Source organism: Myodes glareolus, chromosome 2, assembly GCF_982192425.1.
Source record: "Myodes glareolus chromosome 2, mMyoGla1.1, whole genome shotgun sequence".
Classification (NCBI taxonomy): Eukaryota; Metazoa; Chordata; class Mammalia; order Rodentia; family Cricetidae; genus Myodes; species Myodes glareolus.
In genome coordinates this window covers 90,102,844-90,124,957 of record NC_142027.1, presented here as the reverse complement: position 1 = coordinate 90,124,957, position 22,114 = coordinate 90,102,844, and the positions used below count along the sequence as shown (strand labels likewise).

The 22,114-nt window shown below is 47.4% G+C and overlaps 1 protein-coding gene across 12 annotated transcripts in view; it reads left to right on the top strand.

Annotated features, from left to right (window-relative positions):
- The window catches only part of Stard13 (StAR related lipid transfer domain containing 13), a 388,106-nt gene extending 375,447 nt beyond the window's left edge, over window positions 1–12,659 (top strand). For all 12 annotated transcript variants that reach the window (XM_085685254.2, XM_085685251.2, XM_085685253.2 and 9 more), the window contains 6 exons: window positions 1,887–2,097; window positions 2,698–2,812; window positions 3,642–3,863; window positions 4,354–4,571; window positions 7,989–8,165; window positions 10,269–12,659. In XM_085685254.2, the coding sequence (XP_085541380.2) occupies window positions 1,887–2,097; window positions 2,698–2,812; window positions 3,642–3,863; window positions 4,354–4,571; window positions 7,989–8,165; window positions 10,269–10,386 (1,061 nt within the window). In that variant the 3' untranslated portion in view covers window positions 10,387–12,659. The remainder of the gene's footprint in view (window positions 1–1,886; window positions 2,098–2,697; window positions 2,813–3,641; window positions 3,864–4,353; window positions 4,572–7,988; window positions 8,166–10,268) is intronic.
- The last annotated feature ends 9,455 nt before the right edge of the window (window positions 12,660–22,114 follow it).

Sequence of the window (22,114 nt, the reverse complement as noted above, 5' to 3'; positions counted from 1 at the left end):
TTGAAGGGAGACATGGGTACATAGAAAGGGAGAGGAGAAAGAACCGAGAGCAGAGACAGAGCAGTCAGGAGAGGATGCTGAGTGTGAGAGACAGGTCACCACCCACGTGGTCATAGATTCTATGATACTTAACACGGACAGATCTGGAACCATTTCCCAAAAACCAAGAAAGAGGCAGGGACCACAACAATGCCACATGTAGCAGTAAGTGTGGTATAATGAACAAAGGCAATAGAATCCGGAATAAGCATATCTTTAGATAGACAAAGGGGCACAGGAAAAGGAAAGACAGAGACAGCATATGTACGTGGCCGGTGACTTGGAGATGAACAGCATGGGAGCAAAAGCTGGAGCCGAAGGAAAGTTTGACTGGCTGAGGTTAGATAACACGCCCACACAGGAGACACCTTCCCTGGCGGCATTTACAAGCAGTTCAGGGCTATGAGTGATCTTACACCATCGGTTATACTGGTTTCCACATAGGCCAGGGAAAAAAGAATTCAAAAACAATTTCACTGTCACTCAGACACAAGTGCTGTTCTCCAAAAAACCCAGTCACTTCTTTGGCCACTACGCAATAGACAGGGTGAACCCCTAATACGTGGCTACTCTTCCCTAGACATCAGGATTTTCTGACCTGCGCAGTGCTAGAGAGGGCCAAGAGAGTCCAACACAGACAGCTCACGGGAGGACATATCCTCCAGCCTCGGGATCCCAGACACTGCGTGTCTAGAGCAGCCAGTGACAATTCTTTTCTATCAGGCACCTCTACCAGTAATTGATACCTGAGTGTGTGCTTCTTTATTCCATTAAAGACACAGAGACATACAGCGAGATAGTGTGTACATCATAAAGCACAGTTGAAAGCTCAAGGGATTGTCATAAGCACACAGCCCCATACCTCAGGAGTACAAACACCTTACTATGGAGACCTCCGCTCCTGGGCGTGGCTCTTTCAGGTCAGTCATATTCATCAGTGAGCTCCTGCCTGTGTCTTTGAATCAAACCTAAATGATCATGAACCAAACACAGCCAGGAGGGCAGCAAAATACAGACCCTCGTTCCCAATTTGTTGTGATTTTTATGTTTTTCCACTTTGTGTTTTTGAGCTGTTTACCTCTTAAACCTATATGACCAGTGCCGCCCACCACCTCCACAAGAGTCCCCTTCAGAGGGATGATGAGATGCTATTGACTTTCCCAGAGCTGTAGGGGACCTGGTTCCTTTCCTCAAGCACACCTTGATCAAAGCCCACGCTCCTAAAGTCATCAAGCAGGTGACACTTGGTGACCATTCAAAGTCAAATCAGTACCTTCTCCAAACCGAGCTCTGGTGACTTGTAGGGACAGGAAGGATCCACTCATCAATGAGGCACTGGTTCCCTAGGGGTGGCCAAGGGCAAACAGCTCATCCATTGATTGCTCAAGGTCCACCGTCCCACACCAGCCACACAGCCTAGGGCTCTGCTGTGGTGGGGAAAGACCTGGTCTTTATCTTTTCACCCAGTGGCTTTCACATGTGCGTCCCACCCAGCCTTGGCTGTCCCTAGTGCTGCCTAGCAAAGAGGGTGAGCAAGAGAGGAGCCAGGCAAATAGAGCCCCAATCCACCACCAGCTTCCACTAACATAGCAATATGAAGAGAGAAGAGCCTGGTGGTCAGAGTGTGAGACGCCAGGGTGGTGGTTTTGCTCTAAGTACCTCTGGGACACTCAGATGGGTTCTGGAGTTCGCCTGGTGAGCTTCAGCTCTGCCACTCATTGTGACTTCTCAGATTAACTACAGATTATGTCTCTGAGTGTCTCCTGTCGGGAAGAGGACCGCTTGGCATTTCTCCCCCACTGGCTCTGCTCTGTCCCTCTAACAACCTGACGCCCACTTCTCTTCAGTTGTCCCCAAAGAACAGCGGCTGCAGGCTGTTCAGGCAGCCATCCTGCTGCTGGCGGATGAAAACCGGGAGGCCCTGCAGACGCTCCTGTGCTTCCTCCACGACGTCGTGAACTTAGTGGAAGAGAATCAGATGACGCCCATGAACCTGGCTGTGTGTCTGGCCCCCTCCCTCTTTCACCTTAACTTACTGAAGAAAGAAAGCTCGCCACGGTGAGTTCTCCTCATCACTGGCAGCCTTTCACAAACCAGGTCTCCCACCAAGGTCCATTTTCTTACAAAGTAAAATTAAACAAAAGTGTTGTCGTAGGACAGTTCAGACAGGAGGCTTTCGGGGGGGATGAGGCACCCTCATTCCTGGGCTGGGGCGCGTAGCACTACTGTGGCAGCCCTGAATGGCATCAGTCGCGATCCAGAAAGTCCGAGAAGTTTTGCTTTATTTTATTTGAGTGGGAAGGAGAAGGAACATACGTAAAAAGGATTTTACAATCGTTGGTTTCAAAGGGGTATATTTAAAAAAACAAGGCACGGGAACCTGCAGTGAAGCAGTTTCAAAAGGAGAAAGAAACATAATTTTTCCACCTACAGCTCTTCCTATCTTTGTACTTTTCCATGGCTTTTGGCTGTGAGTTGTCAGCCTGCCAGCCTGCCTTGGAGCATCTAAAAATGTGTGGTCATTGGTTTTTATTTGGAAAGGAGAAAACCTGGAATCTGGGCAGCATCTGGGGATAAACGGCAAACAGATGGGACGACCCGGGTCTCCCAACACACTCCGACTGGGTATCTGCTTAGCACACTCACCTTCAATTACAGGGTCATCCAAAAGAAATACGCCACCGGGAAGCCAGATCAGAAGGACCTCAATGAAAATCTAGCAGCAGCCCAGGGGCTCGCCCACATGATCACAGAGTGCAACCGACTCTTTGAGGTGAGTTCGTGGAACCAGCAGCAGGTTGGGAACGAGGGGATGGATGATTGCTTGGCGTGTCTTATCTCTTTGCTCTCCATTTTCTGACGACAGCAGTGTGCACTGCAGCGCTGGTCTCCGCCCCCAGGAGTTATGGAGAGCTAGCTATACAGTCCAGGTTTTGACAGCCACTGACAATTGGCTCATCACGACAGTTTTTCATGCAGACGGTTGAATTGCTTTCCTTTGTCGGGCTTAGGGCCAGTTGGTCAGCTGCATGACGTTTTATTTTTGCCTCAAGATGTGATTAGGGCCCTCCTCTGTCTCTCTGTCTGCCTGTCTCTCTTTCTCTGTGTATGTGTATGCACGTGCCCTTGAGTGGGATTGAGTAATCCTTGTCATAGGATAATTGACAGCTTATGACTGTAGCTGTATGCATTCAAGAGGTGAGTGGAGACACCTGGCACGCGCTCTATGGCGACACTGGCCTTTGTCGGTGGGAGAGCTGTACGGCAGATAGTGAAGGCGTGTCTGAGTCATGGCTGTGCTTTCCCTCCATGTGTCAGTGTGTGTGCGTGAGTGAGTGACGCTGTCTGAGCCCACTCTTGCCAAACGGAATAAAAAGCAAAGTGGAACACGTGATCGGGAAGGCTTCCCAGTGTTTGGGATGATAAACATCAGCTCACAAATCCTATTTGTGTTCCTGGACTTTAAGAAGGTCCATCTTAGTCTTCGACCCTGGTCTTAGATGGCCCAGCCCATGCTCGCCCTTACTGGAGAGGCCTGACTCTGTCAGCCTCAGAATCTCTTTAGCTCTCTGCTTTGCTCTTTCGTGCATGCCCTGGCTCAGGTTCCCCATGAGATGGTGGTCCAGTCCCGTAGCTCCTACCTGGAGGCTGAGATCCACGCACCCAGCCTGGAAGACTTGGGAACGCAGCTGGCAGAGAGCGGGGCAACTTTCCACACGTACCTGGAGCATCTTGTCCAAGGCCTCCAGAAAGACGCTAGGGAGAAATTCAAAGGGTGGGTCACATGCTCCAGCCCTGACAACACAGACCTTGCTTTCAAAAAGGTAAGATTCGCTTCCGCTGCAGAAAGTGTGTGTCACCATGGGACTCGGTGCCTGCGCGAACGACGAAGGCCCAGGCGCCGCCCTAGTCGAAGGCCACCAACAGTACTTTCACAAGAGCCCAGCCTGTACAGAGGTCTGCTGGATCCCAGTCGGTCTCTGCCCCTTTCTGTGCTGCCCAGCATTTTTTCCTTGCAAAGAGGAGCATTCTAAGAATGCCTGTCAGAGAAGGGCTACATTCGTAGAAGTCAAATGGATTAGAACATGTCTGGCTCACGCCACTTGAGCGTGTTTGTGGTGGTGGCTGTTTTGATTACCATCCGTCTCCTCAGCGGCCTGAGGACTGAAGTATTTGCATTTTAACTCCGGGTGCAGCATGACCGGCTCACTTTAGATAACCAGCGATGGTTTAGAAGGCCCCGCACAGCCGTATAAGGGTAGGTCTGGGTGGCCCCTAGTGATCTCTTCAGCCCTTGCCCGTGTCTTTGCCAAGGTGGGGGACGGGAACCCGCTGAAGCTGTGGAAGGCCTCTGTGGAGGTGGAGGCACCGCCGTCTGTGGTGTTGAATCGTGTGCTCAGAGAACGCCACCTGTGGGATGAGGACTTCGTGCAGTGGAAAGTTGTGGAAACTTTGGACAGGCAAACCGAGATCTACCAGTATGTGCTGAACAGCATGGCCCCGCATCCCTCCAGAGACTTCGTGGTTCTCAGGTAAGCCTGACTCCGTGGCATATGAGGTCCTGCTCCCAAGGCAAGATGAGAGCTACCGATGGAAGCACTTCCCCCAGTCCTCCCAGCCTGCTTTAGGGCTCTAAGCTCCTCTCTGACTTCCGGCATCTTCACCCAATTTACAGCTCTGCCCAGGCTCTCTGATGGCCCCTCTCCTGTGGTACACACAGTTTATTGGGCCATGAATATCACATCCTCAGAACAGAGGCCCCAGAAGAGATGCAGTTCGTCGGGTTTGTCTGCCAAATTATGCAAATCAAAGCCAATTGGCCTTTCTCCTGGTTTTGTCTTTCTCCCTGGGGAAAACAGGTTTTCATTTTGGAGAACTTGAAGATGGGAGTATGTGTGTGACCTCACACATTCACAATTAATTGCCATGCATGGCAGTTCCTGCTCAGCCCCAAAAGTCCCAGTGTGCAGAGACACTGGGCTTTCTATTAAAATTCAGTCCTGGCAAAGCCTCCTGAGCCCTGTGTCTGCCGTGGAAATATTGTTTCTGGTGGGTTTAGGGGTTAGTCCCAGAACCCTGCCCCTTGGCCTTGGAGTGGGATGCTCATCCAATCACAGGAAGCTTGCACAGCAGAAATGCACTATTTCACCAACAAGAGCAGGGGTCGGGGAAGACTTAAGACCACGAACAAAATGTAATTAGAACAATATATCCTTTTTATTAAAAAACACGAGTAAACAATTTCTTCTTTGGGGTAACCAGCAGTATAAGTGGATTCTCTAGTGAAATCCCCAAATGCATATTTGAAATAGTTGCCTTCTGAAGTGAGCTCTGAGGGCAAACCAAACCAAATGGGCCCTTTGTGCATTTGGTTTGGATCCTTGAGACCTTAATTCTGAAGTGTGCGTTTCTCCTAACCATCTGTGTGTATCCCAGCAACCTTGTCCTGATAGAGAACGTAGACCATTAGCTGCGGTGGCCTCTGCCAGTTATTAGGGCATCCCTCATCTTGTGGCATTAAAATGGGACCCTGCAATTCACGAGCAGAAAGCGAGCTGTCCAGGACTGGAGGTGTGCAGATGGGGGAGTCCCTGCACAGAACGCTTCTCCTTCTGTCTCCAGTGACTCCACCAGCCTGCTACTTACTGTAGATCATCCCATCACCCCTTATGCCAATCACAGCTTCTGACTCTGAGGATGCCCGTACCGGGCAACAGCAGGCTGATCATGGTCTCCTCTCAGAGTTTAGACTTCTGGGTGTGAGTGTGTGAAAGTGTGTGTGTGTGTGTGTGTGTGTGTGTGTGTGTGTGTGTGTGAAAGTGTGTGTGTGTGAGAGAGAGAGAAAGTGCGTATATGTGCTTGAGTATGTGTGAGAGAGGAAGTGTATGTGTGAGAGTATGCATGGGAGAGGGTGTGTGCACATGTGTGAGAGAATGTGTTTTGTGTGTGTGTGTGTGTGCACATGCCTGCTCATGTGTGCCTAGGCCAGAGGTCAGTCTTGGGTATTGTTCCTCAGGAGCCATCTACTTCATTATCTTTGAGGCAGAGTCTCTCTTTGGGACCTGAGGCTAGTAGGCTAAGCTGACTGGCCGGACAGCTCTAGGGAACATCTTGCCTCCACCTTCTCAGTGATGAGACTCCAAGTGTGCACCATTGCTGCGGGAGCTCCTTCTGCTCCTTCAGTCAATAGCCTTTAAAATACCAGCCCACTTGGGCATAGTTATTTCTCTCCAAACTTCTTTGTGCTGTATGGGGGCACTGTTAATCAGGTCTTTCATGGTGTATCCTGTATGCTAGGTTCATCACAGTCAGCAGTTGAGTGAAGTAATTTTCTGAAGGTGTTCACGGCAACCTTTCAGGAGGGTATGGTCTATCATACCATATTGGTCTAGAAGCAATCCACAGGGTTTCATCCTCTATGAAAACAAAAGAAGAACCTCTTTCCTAAAGCATCATATCCTTAGACCCAAATTTTGAAGTCAAGATCCCTTTATAATATATATGCTGGTTTGGCTTAGCAGCCCACACAGTGAAGCGTCTCTCTGTACTTAGCTCCTTCACAGTCAAAAAATTTAAAGAAAACACAATAATATGCATAATCCAGACTCTCTGTGAATTTTCCATTTTTATGTGGCTTATTTTTTTATTTTTTTAATCTATGACTATCTGAACTCTGTCTCTTTAAAGACTTTACCCTTTTTTAAAGCATTAATTTTATGTTATGACTCTCTATACTCTTTTTCTTCTCTATTCCAAGCCTACGTACTTTATCTAACACCATGACCCATTTAGAGGTCTTTTATGTCTGAATCTGTCCTATTGTGAATCTGTAATTCTTTACTATCCAGGAGCACTTCTTAAAATGCTGAGCGCTTCTTAAAAACTTTAGCTTGTGCCATGTAGGGGTAATATGGTACCGCCTGTTTCCTGCCCAGTCTAAACCTTAACTGCGCTGCTGTTATGATAATTATGATAGTTCCTGCCTGAGATCAGCACAGCTCAGCATGGCAGTGGAGCCACCCCTGCCTCAGAGCCATTTGGAGCCGTGTGCAGTTCCAGGCACACAGCGAGTCCACATTGCCATCAAGCAAGCAGTAGCATTTTACTCACAGTCCCCATCTAAATGCTCCGTCTCCTGCAAAAGACAGAAGTCACGCTGGCGGCACAGCCCAGAAAGCCGGCATTTTAAAAGTGCCAGTTTTTTTTTTCCTGCTGCTGAGTCAGGAAAATTTCCTTGCGGCAAGCCGCCAGCAAACAGCAAAAAGCTGTGTTAAACTCTGTTTTTTCTGTGTTTAAAATTAAGCTCTCTCAGGTTTTTAAGTGGCTTTAATTGGCCACGTTGGGTGCCAGTCTGTAGTCACCATCATGCCTGACTTTTGATGTCAGTGCCGGGGATTGAACTCAGTTCCCTACGCTTATGCTCTTTTGCCAACTCAGTTCTCCCCTCAGACCCTCTTTGTACTCTCCTGGGTCAAACTTACTTATCTCCTCTGCCCCGTCCTCTGGCCCCAGCTCTGCACAGAAGCACACTGCACCCCCTTCACCGTCTGCAGGGTTCTTCTTGGACTTGCTTGTCTCTCCCCCTGGGCTGTAAGCATCTTCATGCCCTCATGGCTTGTCAGGTCCAACACATAGAACAATTGAGTGAGTGCTAATTCTAAATGGTAGACTTTTGATGATGGGTAGAGGGTGGATACTCAGTTTGGGGTTCCAAACCCAGGTCCGGGAGCTTCCACCCTCTAAGTAGGAGGCTGATATCTGTGCTTTGAACCGCACTTTGTAAACTTCATACAAGCTCACAGAGACCATTAGCTTGACCCAAGTACCTCATACTGGAGCTGTAGAGCCCGGGTTTAGGGCAGGAGGATTTAAGTGTGAGTTTAGCTGTGTGCTTGGGCGTCTCCCGTTTCTCTTCTCATCGCTCTGAGGCATGGCTTGTTTGATTCCAGGACCTGGAAGACTGACTTGCCCAAAGGAATGTGCACCCTGGTATCCCTGTCTGTGGAGCATGAAGAAGCCCAGCTGATGGGCGGCGTGCGGGCGGTGGTGATGGACTCTCAGTACCTGATAGAGCCATGTGGTTCCGGCAAGTCCAGACTGACCCACATCTGCAGGATAGACTTGAAGTAAGTGGCCACACTGGCTGTTGGCAGTTCCCATGAGCCTCAGCTCACAGGGTGTGTGCACCCAAACCCTGCTTGTCATTCTGATGCCTTCCTCCGCTAGTCCGTTTCCTCACCACCATGAACCAGCTTCCAAAGGACCACACACCCTCATCTCTCGCCTTCCCATTTCCTAAAACGCTGACATTTGGCCTTTAGAATTTGCTCCTCTTTGTTTTCATTTTTTTCTAATTCATTGTTTCTTTCCATAAACATGTAATGGGGTGGTGTCTGTGGCATACACAAGGATGGCTTGACATATGCCTACACGGCAGAACCACCAAGTCAAGCTATGAAAATATCCAGCAATGATCAAGGACATTCTGTTCCCCCCTAGAGTCACCCGTGTGGAATGGGGTGGAACGAGGGGCATTAGTGTCAGGGAACCAAGTGCTATAGTGAAAACCACTTCTGCAGCTTCGCTGGCACAGTGACATAACTATTCGTTCAAGCCGCCTCCAATGCATTTTAGAACGACGGGAGGGGCACACAAGTCCCAATGGGCAAACTTAGTCAGTGGCCAAAGAACTGGAGGCATCCCTACCGTGCGCTGATTGCAGCACATGGGCACACAGATCTTTAAATGCTTAATGAGAAAAGTAACCACAGTCATCAATTGCTTAGAACCCACAGTCCAACTGAAACGTTGCATCATGGGATCAACATTTACCTCCCCAACCCCAAGCCTTACAGTCTCATAGTCTCCGGTCAGCACCATTTTTCCCTCTGATCCAGTGAGTTCCATCTTTTTAGACTCCACGTAGAAGTGAGAGCATGCGGTTCTGAGCCTTCTACACTTAGCTTATTATATTAAACATAGTGACATTCATCACCTTTGTCACTGTGGCCAAAATGACAGCATCTCCCTTTTTAAGACTAAAAATCATCAGGTACATAGAGACAGACAGATGGATGGAAAGACCGGCAGACAGACAGACAGATGGACATATGTGTGCATGTATGCATGTATATGCTACGTTTGCTTTATCTACCCACCTAGTGCTGAACACTTTGGTTAATTCCACATCTCAGCCCTTATGAGTAATTCTGCAATGAGCATGAATGTGGAGATGCTGGCTGCATTTTCTCTGGATATGTACTCAGGAGCAGGGTCATTAGATCACCTGGTAGCATCCTTACTTTAGATTTTGAGGACACATACAGAACACGCAAGTAACTTAGGCTCAGTAAATTTGAATTCTACTATTTCTGTTTTTTTTAATTTATTTTTATTCATGTGTATGTAATGTATGCATGTGTACATGTTCATATGCACATGTGCCTATGTGGACACACATGGTCAAGCAGAGGTCAATTCTAGGTGTCTTCCTTAACTGCTCCCTCTGGGCACCTGGAGTGGAGGGAGACCTCGTCTCTCACTGAACTTGGTGCTCACTAGTTGGCTAGACTGGCTGACCACCGAGCCTCAAGAAACTGTTTCTGCCACATTCCGCCTTTTTCATAAGTGTTGAGGAGGACAACTGAGGGGCCTCAGGTTCCCACAGCAGACTCTTGATTGACTGAGACTTCTTCTCATGTTTCTTTTATGCCTGTTCCCTCCACTGTTCCTAGTTTGAACTGAACACTTCAAGTCATTCAAGATACTAACACTGAATTCTGTGCTTAGGTAGAAAATCAGTGGGGTTTTGTGGTTTGGGTTTGTTTTGTTTTGTTTTGTTTTGTTTTTTTGAGACAGTTTCACTGTGTAGCTCTGGCTGTCTTGGAACTCGCACTGTAGACCAGGCTGGACTTGAACTCACAGAGATCCACCTGTCTCTGCCTTGATTGAGTACTGGGGTTAAAGGCATGCACTACCACTGCCCGGCTTGTTTTTTGGTGAATTCTAGATTAAAAGTGAGTCTTCCTGTTCCCTTCGAGAAGTTGGTACCATTCTGACGAACCTGATGAACTATAAAGACAGTGCTTGGTGACAAAATACTGAGTGGTGGACTGAGGTCCTCAGGCCCCTGGGGCTGCAGAGCTATTCCCGGAGTACTGATGACCCAAGCCTGAGGGCAGCCCTGCCCCCTGGCAAGTTTCCCATTTCCTTCTGCTCTCTCCCCACAGGGGTCACTCCCCAGAATGGTACAGCAAAGGCTTTGGACACCTCTGCGCCGCTGAAGTGGCCAGAATTAGAAACTCCTTCCAGCCCCTCATTGCTGATGGTCCAGAGACAAAAATCTGAGCTCTCCCCAGTGTGACGTCAAACTCAGGGAACACGAAGAGGAATGAACGAACGCTCATGGTGTGAGGAGTGCACTGTCCCGTGGGAACCGGTGGCCATGGACCATATTCCTAACTGCCTGGAGATAGCTAATCCCTACTAATATAATGTCTTGGATATTTATCTATGTTGCTTAAAATTAAATGGGTTATTCCTTACATGTTGCCTAATTTGCTATTTAAAGGCTTCTAAGAAGCGTGTTTTAGCTGTAAATAAGTGTACTGTAGCATTTGTATATGTGTGTATATTTCCCTTTGCTGTATATATGTAAAATACTGGCTTTATATATAATTAAGTGTCTGACTCTGTGAGTCTCCTCACACGGCACTTCCCAGGTTGCTGGAGACCCCGTGTCCCTACTGTCCTGCCAGCTGAACAGAACCTGCTGCCAATAACCAAAGCGTGAAACGTGTCCTCTGTCGTCTGCCCATGCTTACCCAAAGATTAGCTAGCCAAAGAACAATAGCATTATAAGCTTCTTCCACGCGCTGGCCTCTTATTTCTGATGTTTAAAAACTGGAGTGGGGTGTTGAGATAAATTGAGCAAAATATTTGCTTCTCCTTAACACAAAGCAGCAGGTAAGAGTTTGTTGCCAAATCCAAGGCTAGATTTTTGCATTGCCCTCTGGGCCCACTCTGTGAAGTTTGTGTGAGATGTCAGGTGACCGTTAGAGTTGGCACCAGGGACTGAAACAGAACTGGTACCACCACCCCCTCCATAGGGGCGAACAGCAGAGCCTGTCCACAAAGCCAAAGGGAGCCCCATGGCCTCTGGAGACTCAGATGATTCTCATAATGCTGTTTAGTGACCTATTTGACCAGTGGCCTACATGGTCACAGTTATTCAACTTGTTCTTGCACTGACCTTGACTCTGGACACCAGACAGAGAGATGATGGTCCATCAAGTGTCCAGGGTCAACAGAGCTTCAGGGAATTCATAGTATCCTATAGATGATGCTCTTAAAAATGTAATCTATTAAAAATCTTGCAATCTAGAAGACAGGGTTTTAAACTAACGGAAGACCAAATCTGTATCATTCGTTATTTGTACAAATTACAAGCGGATGTATCAATCCCATGTTTTCTCATTATCCAGCACCAGCGCCCGTGCGTTTGACCCCGACCTTATTTATTATTGTACAGACCGAACAGACTGGTGTTCCTGAACCACGCGAGAATGGATTTGCTATTTTTATTGTAATGCAGCGTCTATAGAGAGATAACTTATTATGTCTGCCTTCCAGGAGAAATTTTCTTAAGCTGTCTGGGCAGAGATTGATATCCTAATTCAGCAGCTGGTGTTGGAAGAAAAGCGAAAACAAATCTGTGCTTTCAGGGTTGTTGTATGACATACAGTAAAGCGATGTTTTCTGTTATCTGTGGTGTGCAATCGTTTGACTGGGAGGAGTAAAGATGTTTTCTGTAGGTTTGGTGTGGCACAAGGAAAATCAGGGCAGGGATTTTGCATTCTCATGTCTACCTGGCAAAGTGTCAGTCAGACCACAGGTCACCCACTGTCTGGGCAGTGCTCTGTGGATTGGACCAATTCACTTCTGCCATTACATCATCATGTCATGCGGGATGGCTTTTTATGTATTGGCAAGATCATCAGTGGAGCTGAGTCCGGCTCAACACTGATCCTGCTCCAGCGATGGGTACTATGCATTTGAAAGCAGAATGGGCACCCCGGGATGAATGACATTGTTTCCCAAGGAGTATCTTTACTTAGCAAGCACTGGGAACCACCTAAGACCTTGTTAAAATGCTGGGATCCAGGCAGTCTGGGTGGGCCTGACATTCTGTATTCCTAATGAGCCCATGGGATGCAGGCTGCTGTCTCAGTGACACATTTTGAGAAACAAGGACCCAAGGAATGCTTAAAACTGAATAAAATGATATGATTGTATTTCTCACCCCCTCTCTCTTCCAGCTAACCTGACTTTTGAATTTTATACACATGCTAATCACATCACCTCTGCTAACCACAAAGCGCCTCTTTAAAATAAAGGAAAAGGGAGGGGAGAAAAATGATGCATCAAGCTTGTTTGTCAAACACCACAGTATTTTATTCATTGTTATCTTGCCGATGGAAATAAAATATTTGCATTTAAATAGTATATTTATACCTCATGTATATTTTTACCTCAATTGTTGGTATCAATCATCAGTTGTAAATAATTGCCAAGGCAGATAAATTTATATACATTAAATATTTCCTATTTTCTATAAAATACATGTGGATTTTCATGATTCATTCTGTAAGCAGAAAGCATGCTTCACGAGGAATACTTCTCTAGAAGACAGTTTTCCATGCGGTTGACTCCTTTGGCTCCAAACACAAGGATGTCAACAGACATTCGCTGACAGGTTAGATGATGAATGTCAGGGCTGGAGAAATGGCTCAGTGGTTAGAGCACTGGCTGCTCTTCCAGAGGACCTGGGATCGGTTTTCAGCACCCACACGGTGGCTCTCAACTGCCTGGACCTCCAGGTGACCCAATGCCCACTTCTGGCCTCCAGAGGCACATACACACAGACAGACGGACACACATTAAAATAGCAGACAATCTGGGAAAAGCTGGGGAAGGAGAACGAGCACAATGAGAATATCAAAATATATTACATGAAAAACATAGTAAGAATTAGTAAAATAATGATATAAGTCTTTTTTAGATACTAGGTATCTTGGTTCCAAGGCATCAAAATAACATATTTCATTGTTCTTTAATTTAGAGTCTGTTTTTGTGGTAGGACTTCCCTGCAGAGCTCTGGCTGTCCTGGACCTAGACCAGACTGGCCTTGAACTCAAAGATCCTGCCTGCCTCTGCCTCAGTGCTGAGATTAAAGGTGTCCAATACCACCACCCAGCTTAATCTGGAGGTTATGAACCAAATGTTTTATTTTAATCAAATACTAAACTTATTAGTTATGTTTTACTTTTGTTCAGTGGACAGGAAATGAAACACACATAGTCTGAGCCTTGTCCCTAGTCCTTCAATAAACAAATAAATTACTCTTAGCTAAGCAAGCAGGCACTTCAGCCTGATTTACACGTTCCTTTGTATTTATTTTTAAATTCATGCATATGTGTGTGCCTTCATGAATTTATGGGCAAATTCCTGGGGGGGGGGCTTTGTGCGTTGGAACCCCTAGAACTGGCGTTGCAGACAGTCGGGAGCCTGGAAAGTGAACTCGGGGGGGGGGGGGGCTGTGTGCGTTGGAACCCCTAGAACTGGCGTTACAGACAGTTGGGAGCCTGGAAAGTGAACTCGGTCCGCTGCAAGGGCAGGAAGCACTGTGAACCCCCAGGCCATCTCTCCAGCCCTCTATCCAGGTTTTTAAAGTCACAGCAGTGTAATGACGTACAACCCATAAGAGAAACACGATCCCACCCCTGCCATCAGCCCCCAGGTACAAGCGTTACTTAGAGGTTTTATTTCCAGCAGGAAAGGAAGAATCCAAAGCCCGTTTTCCTCTTCAGAGTGGAAAACGACAGCACAGACTGCTCCTCCCTCTCACAACCACTAGGGTTACCAACAGTCACTGGGGAACACAGATCACGATGTGAGTTCTAACCTCTTTCTAAACATGAAATCCTGAGGCATGAAACTGTCTTTTGATATTTGGTCACAAAACAAAACAAAAATCACTGACAGCCATGAGTTCTCAGGGATGGACCGCAAAGGAGGAAAATAGACTCAACACTGCCCCCCATCCCCAGACCAAGTGGAGTGTCACAAAAAAGGAAACAAAATGAGTGTGCACCGCTGTGCCGCCAAGAAGAATAAAACCTGCCACTGAGTCACCACGGTGCTGGTGGGAAGCCCCGGATCTGTGCAGCTGCCCTCAGAACCCCAAGCACCAGGCCGTGCAGCAGCTCTGGCTCCTGCCCTCCTGTACCCAGCTGATGCTTCCCTTCCCAGTACTGTTACTGTAAAGGAGGGGTAGTCTCCAAAGAGTCACCACGCTGACCGCAGAAATCTGGGTCCCCCCAGGATCCCTGGTCTTCATAATAAAAGAATCTAAGAATGAATTCAAGCAGTCACTTGAGGACACATTAGAAAAACCCCAAGAAGGCAGCTCTAAATCTCAGCAGCGGCTCCCCACCCGCGAGGTGAAGGTGTAAGGTGAGAAGATGGGGGGGGGGGCGGGGAGAGAAAGAGCCATGGTTTTCTAAAGCTGGCTTGGAAGTCAGCCACTTGGCAGACAAGCAGCCACGTGGTGGGCTGAGGGTTTAGAGAAAAAGAAAAAGAAAAGAAAATGTACCAGAGAAGGCATATCTAGGAAGAAGCGTAAGAGAAGAGAAAGTTACAGTTTTCTGAAAGAGGAGCAGACCCAAGAGAACCCTATGGTGGCTCTGGAAGGACTGTGCTAGGGGCTGGCAATTCTTGGTAGGAAAAATACAGTATGTCATTCGGTGGCAATATGACCCCTCCTATAGGTTCAGCAAGGCTTAATTTAAGGTGATCCTGCTGGGCGGGGGAACTTAGCCAGGTGACCGACCCACCTACCCAGAATGCCAGGCCCCTACCAGGCCAGCGATTCCATTCTATTTACTCTAAGGAGCTATCTCTTCCCCCATCGGCCTCTGCTCATCAGCACTGAATGGGAATGGAGCCCTCTACAGCAGGAGATAAAAACCAGCCAGGTAGGCCAGGCACCCCAAAGCGACGATTCCAAAGCTTTCCCAGAACAGAATTCTGGTCCTCTGATCTCCTGTGCTCTCTTACCCTTGCCTGGAATCCATGTGTAAGGAGGTGATCTACTTAGAGGAGGTACCTGGGCACCTGGCTGGGCCAACTGGACTGACTGGCTCATCCTCCTCCCCAGTTTCTGCCATAAGTCTTTTAAAAAGCTCCCAGACTGGCATCCCAGTGGAACCTCACCCCTGTGGCTCTGCTCTCTGCCCACTCTCAATGATACCTCACTCCTGCGGCCCTGTTCTCTGCCCACTCTCATTGGTACCTCACCCCTGCTGCCCCGCTCTCTGCCCACTCTCAATGGTACCTCACTCCTGCGGCCCTGTTCTCTGCCCACTCTCATTGGTACCTCACCCCTGCTGCCCCGCTCTCTGCCCACTCTCAATGGTACCTCACCCCTGCGGACCTGCTCTCTGCCCGCTCTCAATGGAACCTCACCCCTGCTGTCCTGCTCTCTGCCCACTCTCAATGGTACCTCATCCCTGCTCTCTGCTCACTCTCAATGGAACCTCACCCCTGCATCCCTGTGGCCCTGCTTGCTCTCTGCCCGCCCACTCTTTCTCCCTTTTTCTCCCATCTATTGATCTATCATAACCTTCTCCCTGAAACTCGCCGACTGTGGCCTGTGAATTCCATTCTTCACATTAGCAAGACAAGAACCCAAAGGCCACTGACTCAAAGAAAGTTTTGTGAATGCGAGCACCCCGCCCCTAATTCTCGACTTAATGCCCATCTGAGGCGAGGGTAAAGGCCTCTACCAAACACAGACACCCCGCTTCCCATGCCAGGACACTTACAGGCAGACACAACACAGAGATGGGAGTACACCATCGGTGCTCATTATCATTTGAGATACTGTTTGTAAATGTTCTGCAAACCTTGCCTTACTGAGTAACTGACTCACTGCCCTGAAGGGGAACATGGGACTGAGTTCCTGAGAGCCTCTGGTCACATTTGCCAATCCCCCAATAGCTAACCTTATTTGACTGTGTTTCTGATAAAGACATTATTGAATATCTATCCTCTGTATACTAACTTGATCTGCAATATTTCTTTATTATAAAGCAACAGCCAAGAAAAACTGGCCCTGACCAATGAGCTAATGGAACTGTAAAATTCATGGCATGGGAACCCCCCCCCCCAGTGGGAAAAACCCAGTGCTGCACCATGCTGGCAAAGTTCTCCGCTCCTGCCCTCACCACCAGCCCCAGCCCCAGCCCCAGCCCCAGAAACAATGTTCTTCTTCCCATGCCTTTTGTACTTACATGGTGATTTGAATAGGTTTGATCTACATAGACTGATGTGTTTGAATGTTTGGCCCATAAGGAGTGGCACTATTAGGAGGTGTGGCTTGCTGGAGGAAGAGTGTCATGTGGAGACGAGGTCTTACAAGCTCAAGTGTAGCCAGGGGGCACAGGCTCCTGCTGCTGCCTGCTGATCAGGATGTAGAACTCTCAGCTCCTTCTCCAGCACCATGTCTATCTGCACACTGCCAAGATGATAATGGACTAAACCTCTGAAACAGTAAGCCATCCCCAATTAAATGTTTTCCTTTATAAGAGTTGCTGTGGTCATGGCATCTCTTCTCAGCAACAGACCGTTGACTAAGACAGTTTAGTTGGCTGGTTGCTTTGTTGTGGTTGTCTTGCTGTTTTTAGGATAGACTCAATAGCAGCCCAGTCTGGCCTTGAACTATTGATCTTCTTGCCCAACCTCCAAAACTCTGTAGACTCAGGTACACATACCCCAAGACTTCCCTTATGACACTTCTTCTGAAAGACCTGGATAAATCCAGATCCCCCTAGCAGGAAAAAAATAGAGCCAAAAAAATCTAAGCAGGGAGGGAAGAATCAGAAATCTAGAATTAGCTGGTTCAGTTTCAGGAACTAGCTGAAGATAAAGTTAGATTGTAATCTTGAGAATAATCTTGAGAAACAGGGAGTTGCCCCCTTGTGATTATCATTGGTATTTTTGGAATTTTCTATGATGCCCTCCCTACCCCTTTGGATTACTGGGCTGTGGTTTCTTCCCTTAAAAACCCCTTCTCCCAGTTACTCGGGGTCGAACTCCTCCCCTGCGCGGGTTATATGAGTCTCGGCCCCAGTGCACTGGTTCCTGATGTGATTAAACATCATGTGATTGCAGCAAAGACGGTCTCTCGTGAGCTACTGGGGGCGGGGGGGGGGGGGGATGTGTTATCCCGAGACTTGAGTGAGAGTCTCCCCAGACCGGGGTTCTTTCACTTCAACTTGATACACTATCATCTCCTGAACCCACAAATCTGCCTGCTTTTCCACCTCCTCCATGGCTCTACCATCCACCCTAGTTGTTGCTTCTGGAGCGCCTTGCTTCACAAGTTAGAGAACCTCCTCTTCTACTGTCTGTGTTATGGGGTTGCTTTATTAATACTGAACCTGTGGCCACCAGCACCGGGACCCTCGTCTGTAGAGATGTGTAACTTTCTGCGTAAGGCACAGTAGAACCTTGCACACAGCAACACCGGACAGCACTTTAGATATTTTGGTCACTGATATCACCACCAAAAAGCAAAAAAAAAAAAAAATGAGGCAGGGGCAGGGGAGAACAGCACTAAATAGAACACATTTATTCTATGAAACCTAAAACAAAAACAACTGTGGGAGCCAGCTATGATAAGCTAAGTATGAGCAGGTCACCCAAAGGAAGTTCTTTACTTCCAACCATTATCACCTGCCAGAGTAGAACTCTGGCCATCAGTAAATTTAAGGGGAGGCCTGAATCACAAGCTGAGATTACCCGACCTTCACCCAAGAACAGACCATTCAAAGGAAATGCCTAACATTCCAACTGCTAGAGAGAGGACCAGCTGCCAGAACACACTCACCAAGATATCCCTAGACAAATGGCAGCTAATCAGGGGTCCTAAAACCTCAGGAACCCCTTACCCTCACATTTACTACTATAAAACCCTATTGTAATTGAGCTTGGGGCTCTTCATTTATTCCATGTGGAGAGGCCGAGTTTGCAAACTTGCTTAAAATAAAGGCTCTTTGCTTTTACATAAGGGACTCAGTCTTCTTGTTGGCTTTTGGGGGACTTCACGGACTTGGGCATAACACTAGCAGCTTTGATCGTCAAGTTACAGCTATGTCGCAGCCTCCATTACCACTTCAGACTTGGGCTGGGTCCCAACACCAGCAACCTATGTCTCCAGCCTGCATATCATGAATTGTGGGATCTTTTCAGCCTCCATAGTGCCAGGAATTAATATCATAATATAAACCCAAAATGTATACTTATATAATGTCTGATTGCTAATATTACTTACATAATAACTTGACAATGAAATGTAATTACTCTAGTCATATACAAATATATCAGATAAACACACACACCTTATTGGTTCTGTCCCTGCACAGGTCTGAAACTCAGGAGCATGACCAGCATGCAAGACTGGAGATACATCACTTGGCTCATGTGCATAGTGCCAATGATTCCTTCCCTGTCCGTGCACTGAGTGCTGTAGTCGTAACCACACTGTTCCTTCATGTCTCTGGAACTTCAAGCTGACCTGTGCACCTTGATTGTCACTCATTCCCATGTATTCCTTAAGGTCCTGTTCAGACATTCCTTCCATGATGTTTCCTGATATCCCCCCATCACATAAACTTATTTACCTACTTCTTTTTCAAAATTACCTGTATTTATTTACTTAAAGTGAGAGGGAAAGAGAGTGTGTGTGTGTGTGTGTGTGTGTGTGTGTGTGTGCCCTACTACGCATGCTCGTACATATACACACCTTGTGGAGGTCAGAAGCTAATTTGCACAAGTCATTTCTGTCCGTCTACCATGTGGGTCTCAAAGTGCTTTTACCCAAGGTTCTGAAAATCCCTTCGACTGTATGGAACATAAGACATTTAGTTATGTGTCAATGACTCTAACTCTCCTATCTGATCCAAACTGCAGGGACCCCTAACTCCCTCCCACACACACACTGTGTAAAGAACTTTCTGATGCATGAGTCATCTGTTTGTCCAATGAATCAGGTATGTGACCACAAATAAAGGTGACAGGTGTCATAAAATGAAAACTCTGATGGAGAGTGTCAGGTCCAAAGGAAACTTCAGATTCAAAAAGCGGAGGGGACAAATGGCTCCCTGTGCTGCCTCTCAGCATATCAAAGCCCAAACCAGCCCCAGGCTCCCTCAGTATCACAAGTGCCAGTTATACATTCACAGTCCACACCAGCAGCCTAGTTCTCCTTACCTCCTCCCCTTTTGAGTTTTGACAACTTCAACACAACCCAGTAGCGCAAAGAATAGAGAATTAGCGGCTATTCCAAAAAGTCAACTGTGGTTGTTTCTAAAATTTTTGAATATGGGGAAACTTGCTGTAAACAAACAGGAGCCTTGAGTTAGTCCATTCACTGGGAATTATCCATGGAAAGCGTGTGACCCACCAAACACCTTATAAAATGTACTGCCTGTATTGGTTAATTTCACTACTGTGATTAAACACCACGACCAACAACAACTTGGAAAAGAGAGGGTTCACCTGGCTTACAGTCCCACATGGTAGCCCATCATCAGGGGAAGTCAGGGCAGGAGCCTGGAGGCAGGAACTGAAGCAGAGGTCATGGAGAAGAAAACGCTGCTCACTGGTTTGCTTTTCATGGTAGGTGGTACCCAGGACCATGAACGTGGGGAGTGGCACCACCCACAGTGGACTGAGCAATCCCACGTCAATCACGGGTCAAGGAAATGTCCCCAGAGATTTGCCCACCAGGCCAGCATGATGGAGGCAGATTCTCAATTGAGTTTCCCTCCTGAGATGATCCTACTAGCTTGTGGCAAGTTGACAAAAAGTAAAAACTATGATGGAACAAAAGTAAAATCTAACCAGCACTTTGTCTAATGAGGATGTGACCAAGAAACAATAAAAATAATTAATGAGATAAAAACGGAGGAAAGAAGCAGGCAATGGAAAGTTTCAGTTACAGACAAGAAAGGCAGGAGGGGGTGCAGTAAAGATCTAGTCAGCATGATGTCTGTTACGGCAGCATTCATCCTTGATTGCACTAGCATTACTAAAATTACATGAATGAGGGCTGGCATTTAATCAATGTGCTGAGTACCCATCCCTCGTGGGGGAAAACACAAAACATACAGCAGTTCAGGAAAATGGCTGCTCTTGAAAACTGTCCTTGTCCTCCAGCCAATCAGAAAGCAAGCTAAGTCGTGAAGATGTCAGAAGCCTGCCTCCCCCAGACCTTAACAGGAAATTATTCTGTCTAATGACCAAAAAGCAAGCCTCTGATTGTTTTTAATTCAGAAGTTAAACCTCTCAGAACTCTGCAGCCGCTCTGAGGGTTCAAACACACATTTCCCGCTGACCAGCTTGGATGTTTTTGTCTCTTACCTGAAACGTTGGGACGTTCCACCTGAGATAACACATGTGACCAGGAAAATGGGGGTCTCCTCTTGGGTTCTTAGTCTTATTTATAAAAGAGCTTAAGAAAGGACTCAGAAGGAAACTCAAGAACAATTTAATTAGAATTAAAACAAATTAAAGCACCCCAGTCAAGCTGTAACTCTCAGCATAGCCTGAAGAAGGCTGAGCAAAAAGATAGCCATACCTTTTGACCTGGGCAAGGCAGGAGAGCTCAAAATCAGCAAACAGCCACAAGGCAAGGGAGCGAGGGAGCCTTGGAGAAAGAGTGAGGAATCCAAATGTCAAGGTTTGCCATATATATATATATATATATATATATATATATATAGAGAGAGAGAGAGAGAGAGAGAGAGAGAGAGAGAGAGAGAGAGAGAGAGATTACATTTTTCTGAGTGAGTACTCAACACAAACTGAGACTTAACAGAAACACAGTGGTTGTATAAGCAGTCCACTGAGGCCAAGCTTCCTGGGAAGGAAGAGTATATTATCTCAGCAAAGGGATAATTATTCCTCCCATCACTGGAGTAAGGCTTAAGGTACAGCAGCTTTCCCAGGCAACAGTCTATTCCAGGTAACTGGCTAGCCTGGCTGGATTAACTCTTAAGGGGAAAGGCAGCGACATGGTGACAAGGCTCAACATGCAGGGAGAAGACAAATACACCATGTGGGATTGAATTCGCATTTGCTCAGAGGCCCCAAACCTGACCTAGGGTGCTGCTCACAGCCGGCCCTGTCTTACCACTGGCCTCAGGGTAGGAGTGGTTATCAGCAGTTGGTGGGAAGGAGCCCAAGGAAACCCAAGCCCACCTGGATCTCAGGCCCAAGTATACCCAGTCTTCAGAATATGAGGCCACACGTTCACCAGTTCACCTCTGGAGAAGACTGAGTTTCACCTATTTATCAGAGGGATGTGGCTCACCTGACATAGATAACCACACAATAGGCCAGCGCTGACTCATTTCCCCAAATCTGGTTTATCTCGCAGGAAACAGCACCACATTGTTTCTCACAGGCGTAATTGAAGCAGCAGCCCCTCCGTAGGCCCTGGGAAGTGGGTGGTGCACGTGGGCGTGGCTTGCCTGCCTGCCCAGTCTGGGCTCCCGTGTTTTCAGCGAGGCCCGACAGGTTTCTCTGGAGTGTCCCTGTCCCGCATTGCTCTCTGTTGCCGTGATGGACGCTGTGATCAAAAGCTACTTCAGGAGAGAAAAGGGTTTAATTCACCTCACAGTTTACAGCCCGTCATCCAGGTAAGCCAAGCAGGAACTCAAGGCAGGAGCCGGAAGCAGAGAACAGAGGGACTCCGTTTACTGGCTGGCTCCTTCTGGCTTGCTCAGACAACCAAGCGGCAGGGTCTCCCACAATCAATTACATCAATTAGCAATCAAGAAAATGCCCCCACAAACATGTCCGTGGTCAATCTGGTGGAGGCTGTCCTTCTGAGGTCCCCTCTTTCCAGCCACCAGTCCCTGATCTAGAATGCTTTCCCCATCCCAAGTCAGTATCAATCAGTGGACCTGCCGGGAAGCTGATGACATTTTAATATGAATGAGCTGCTTCA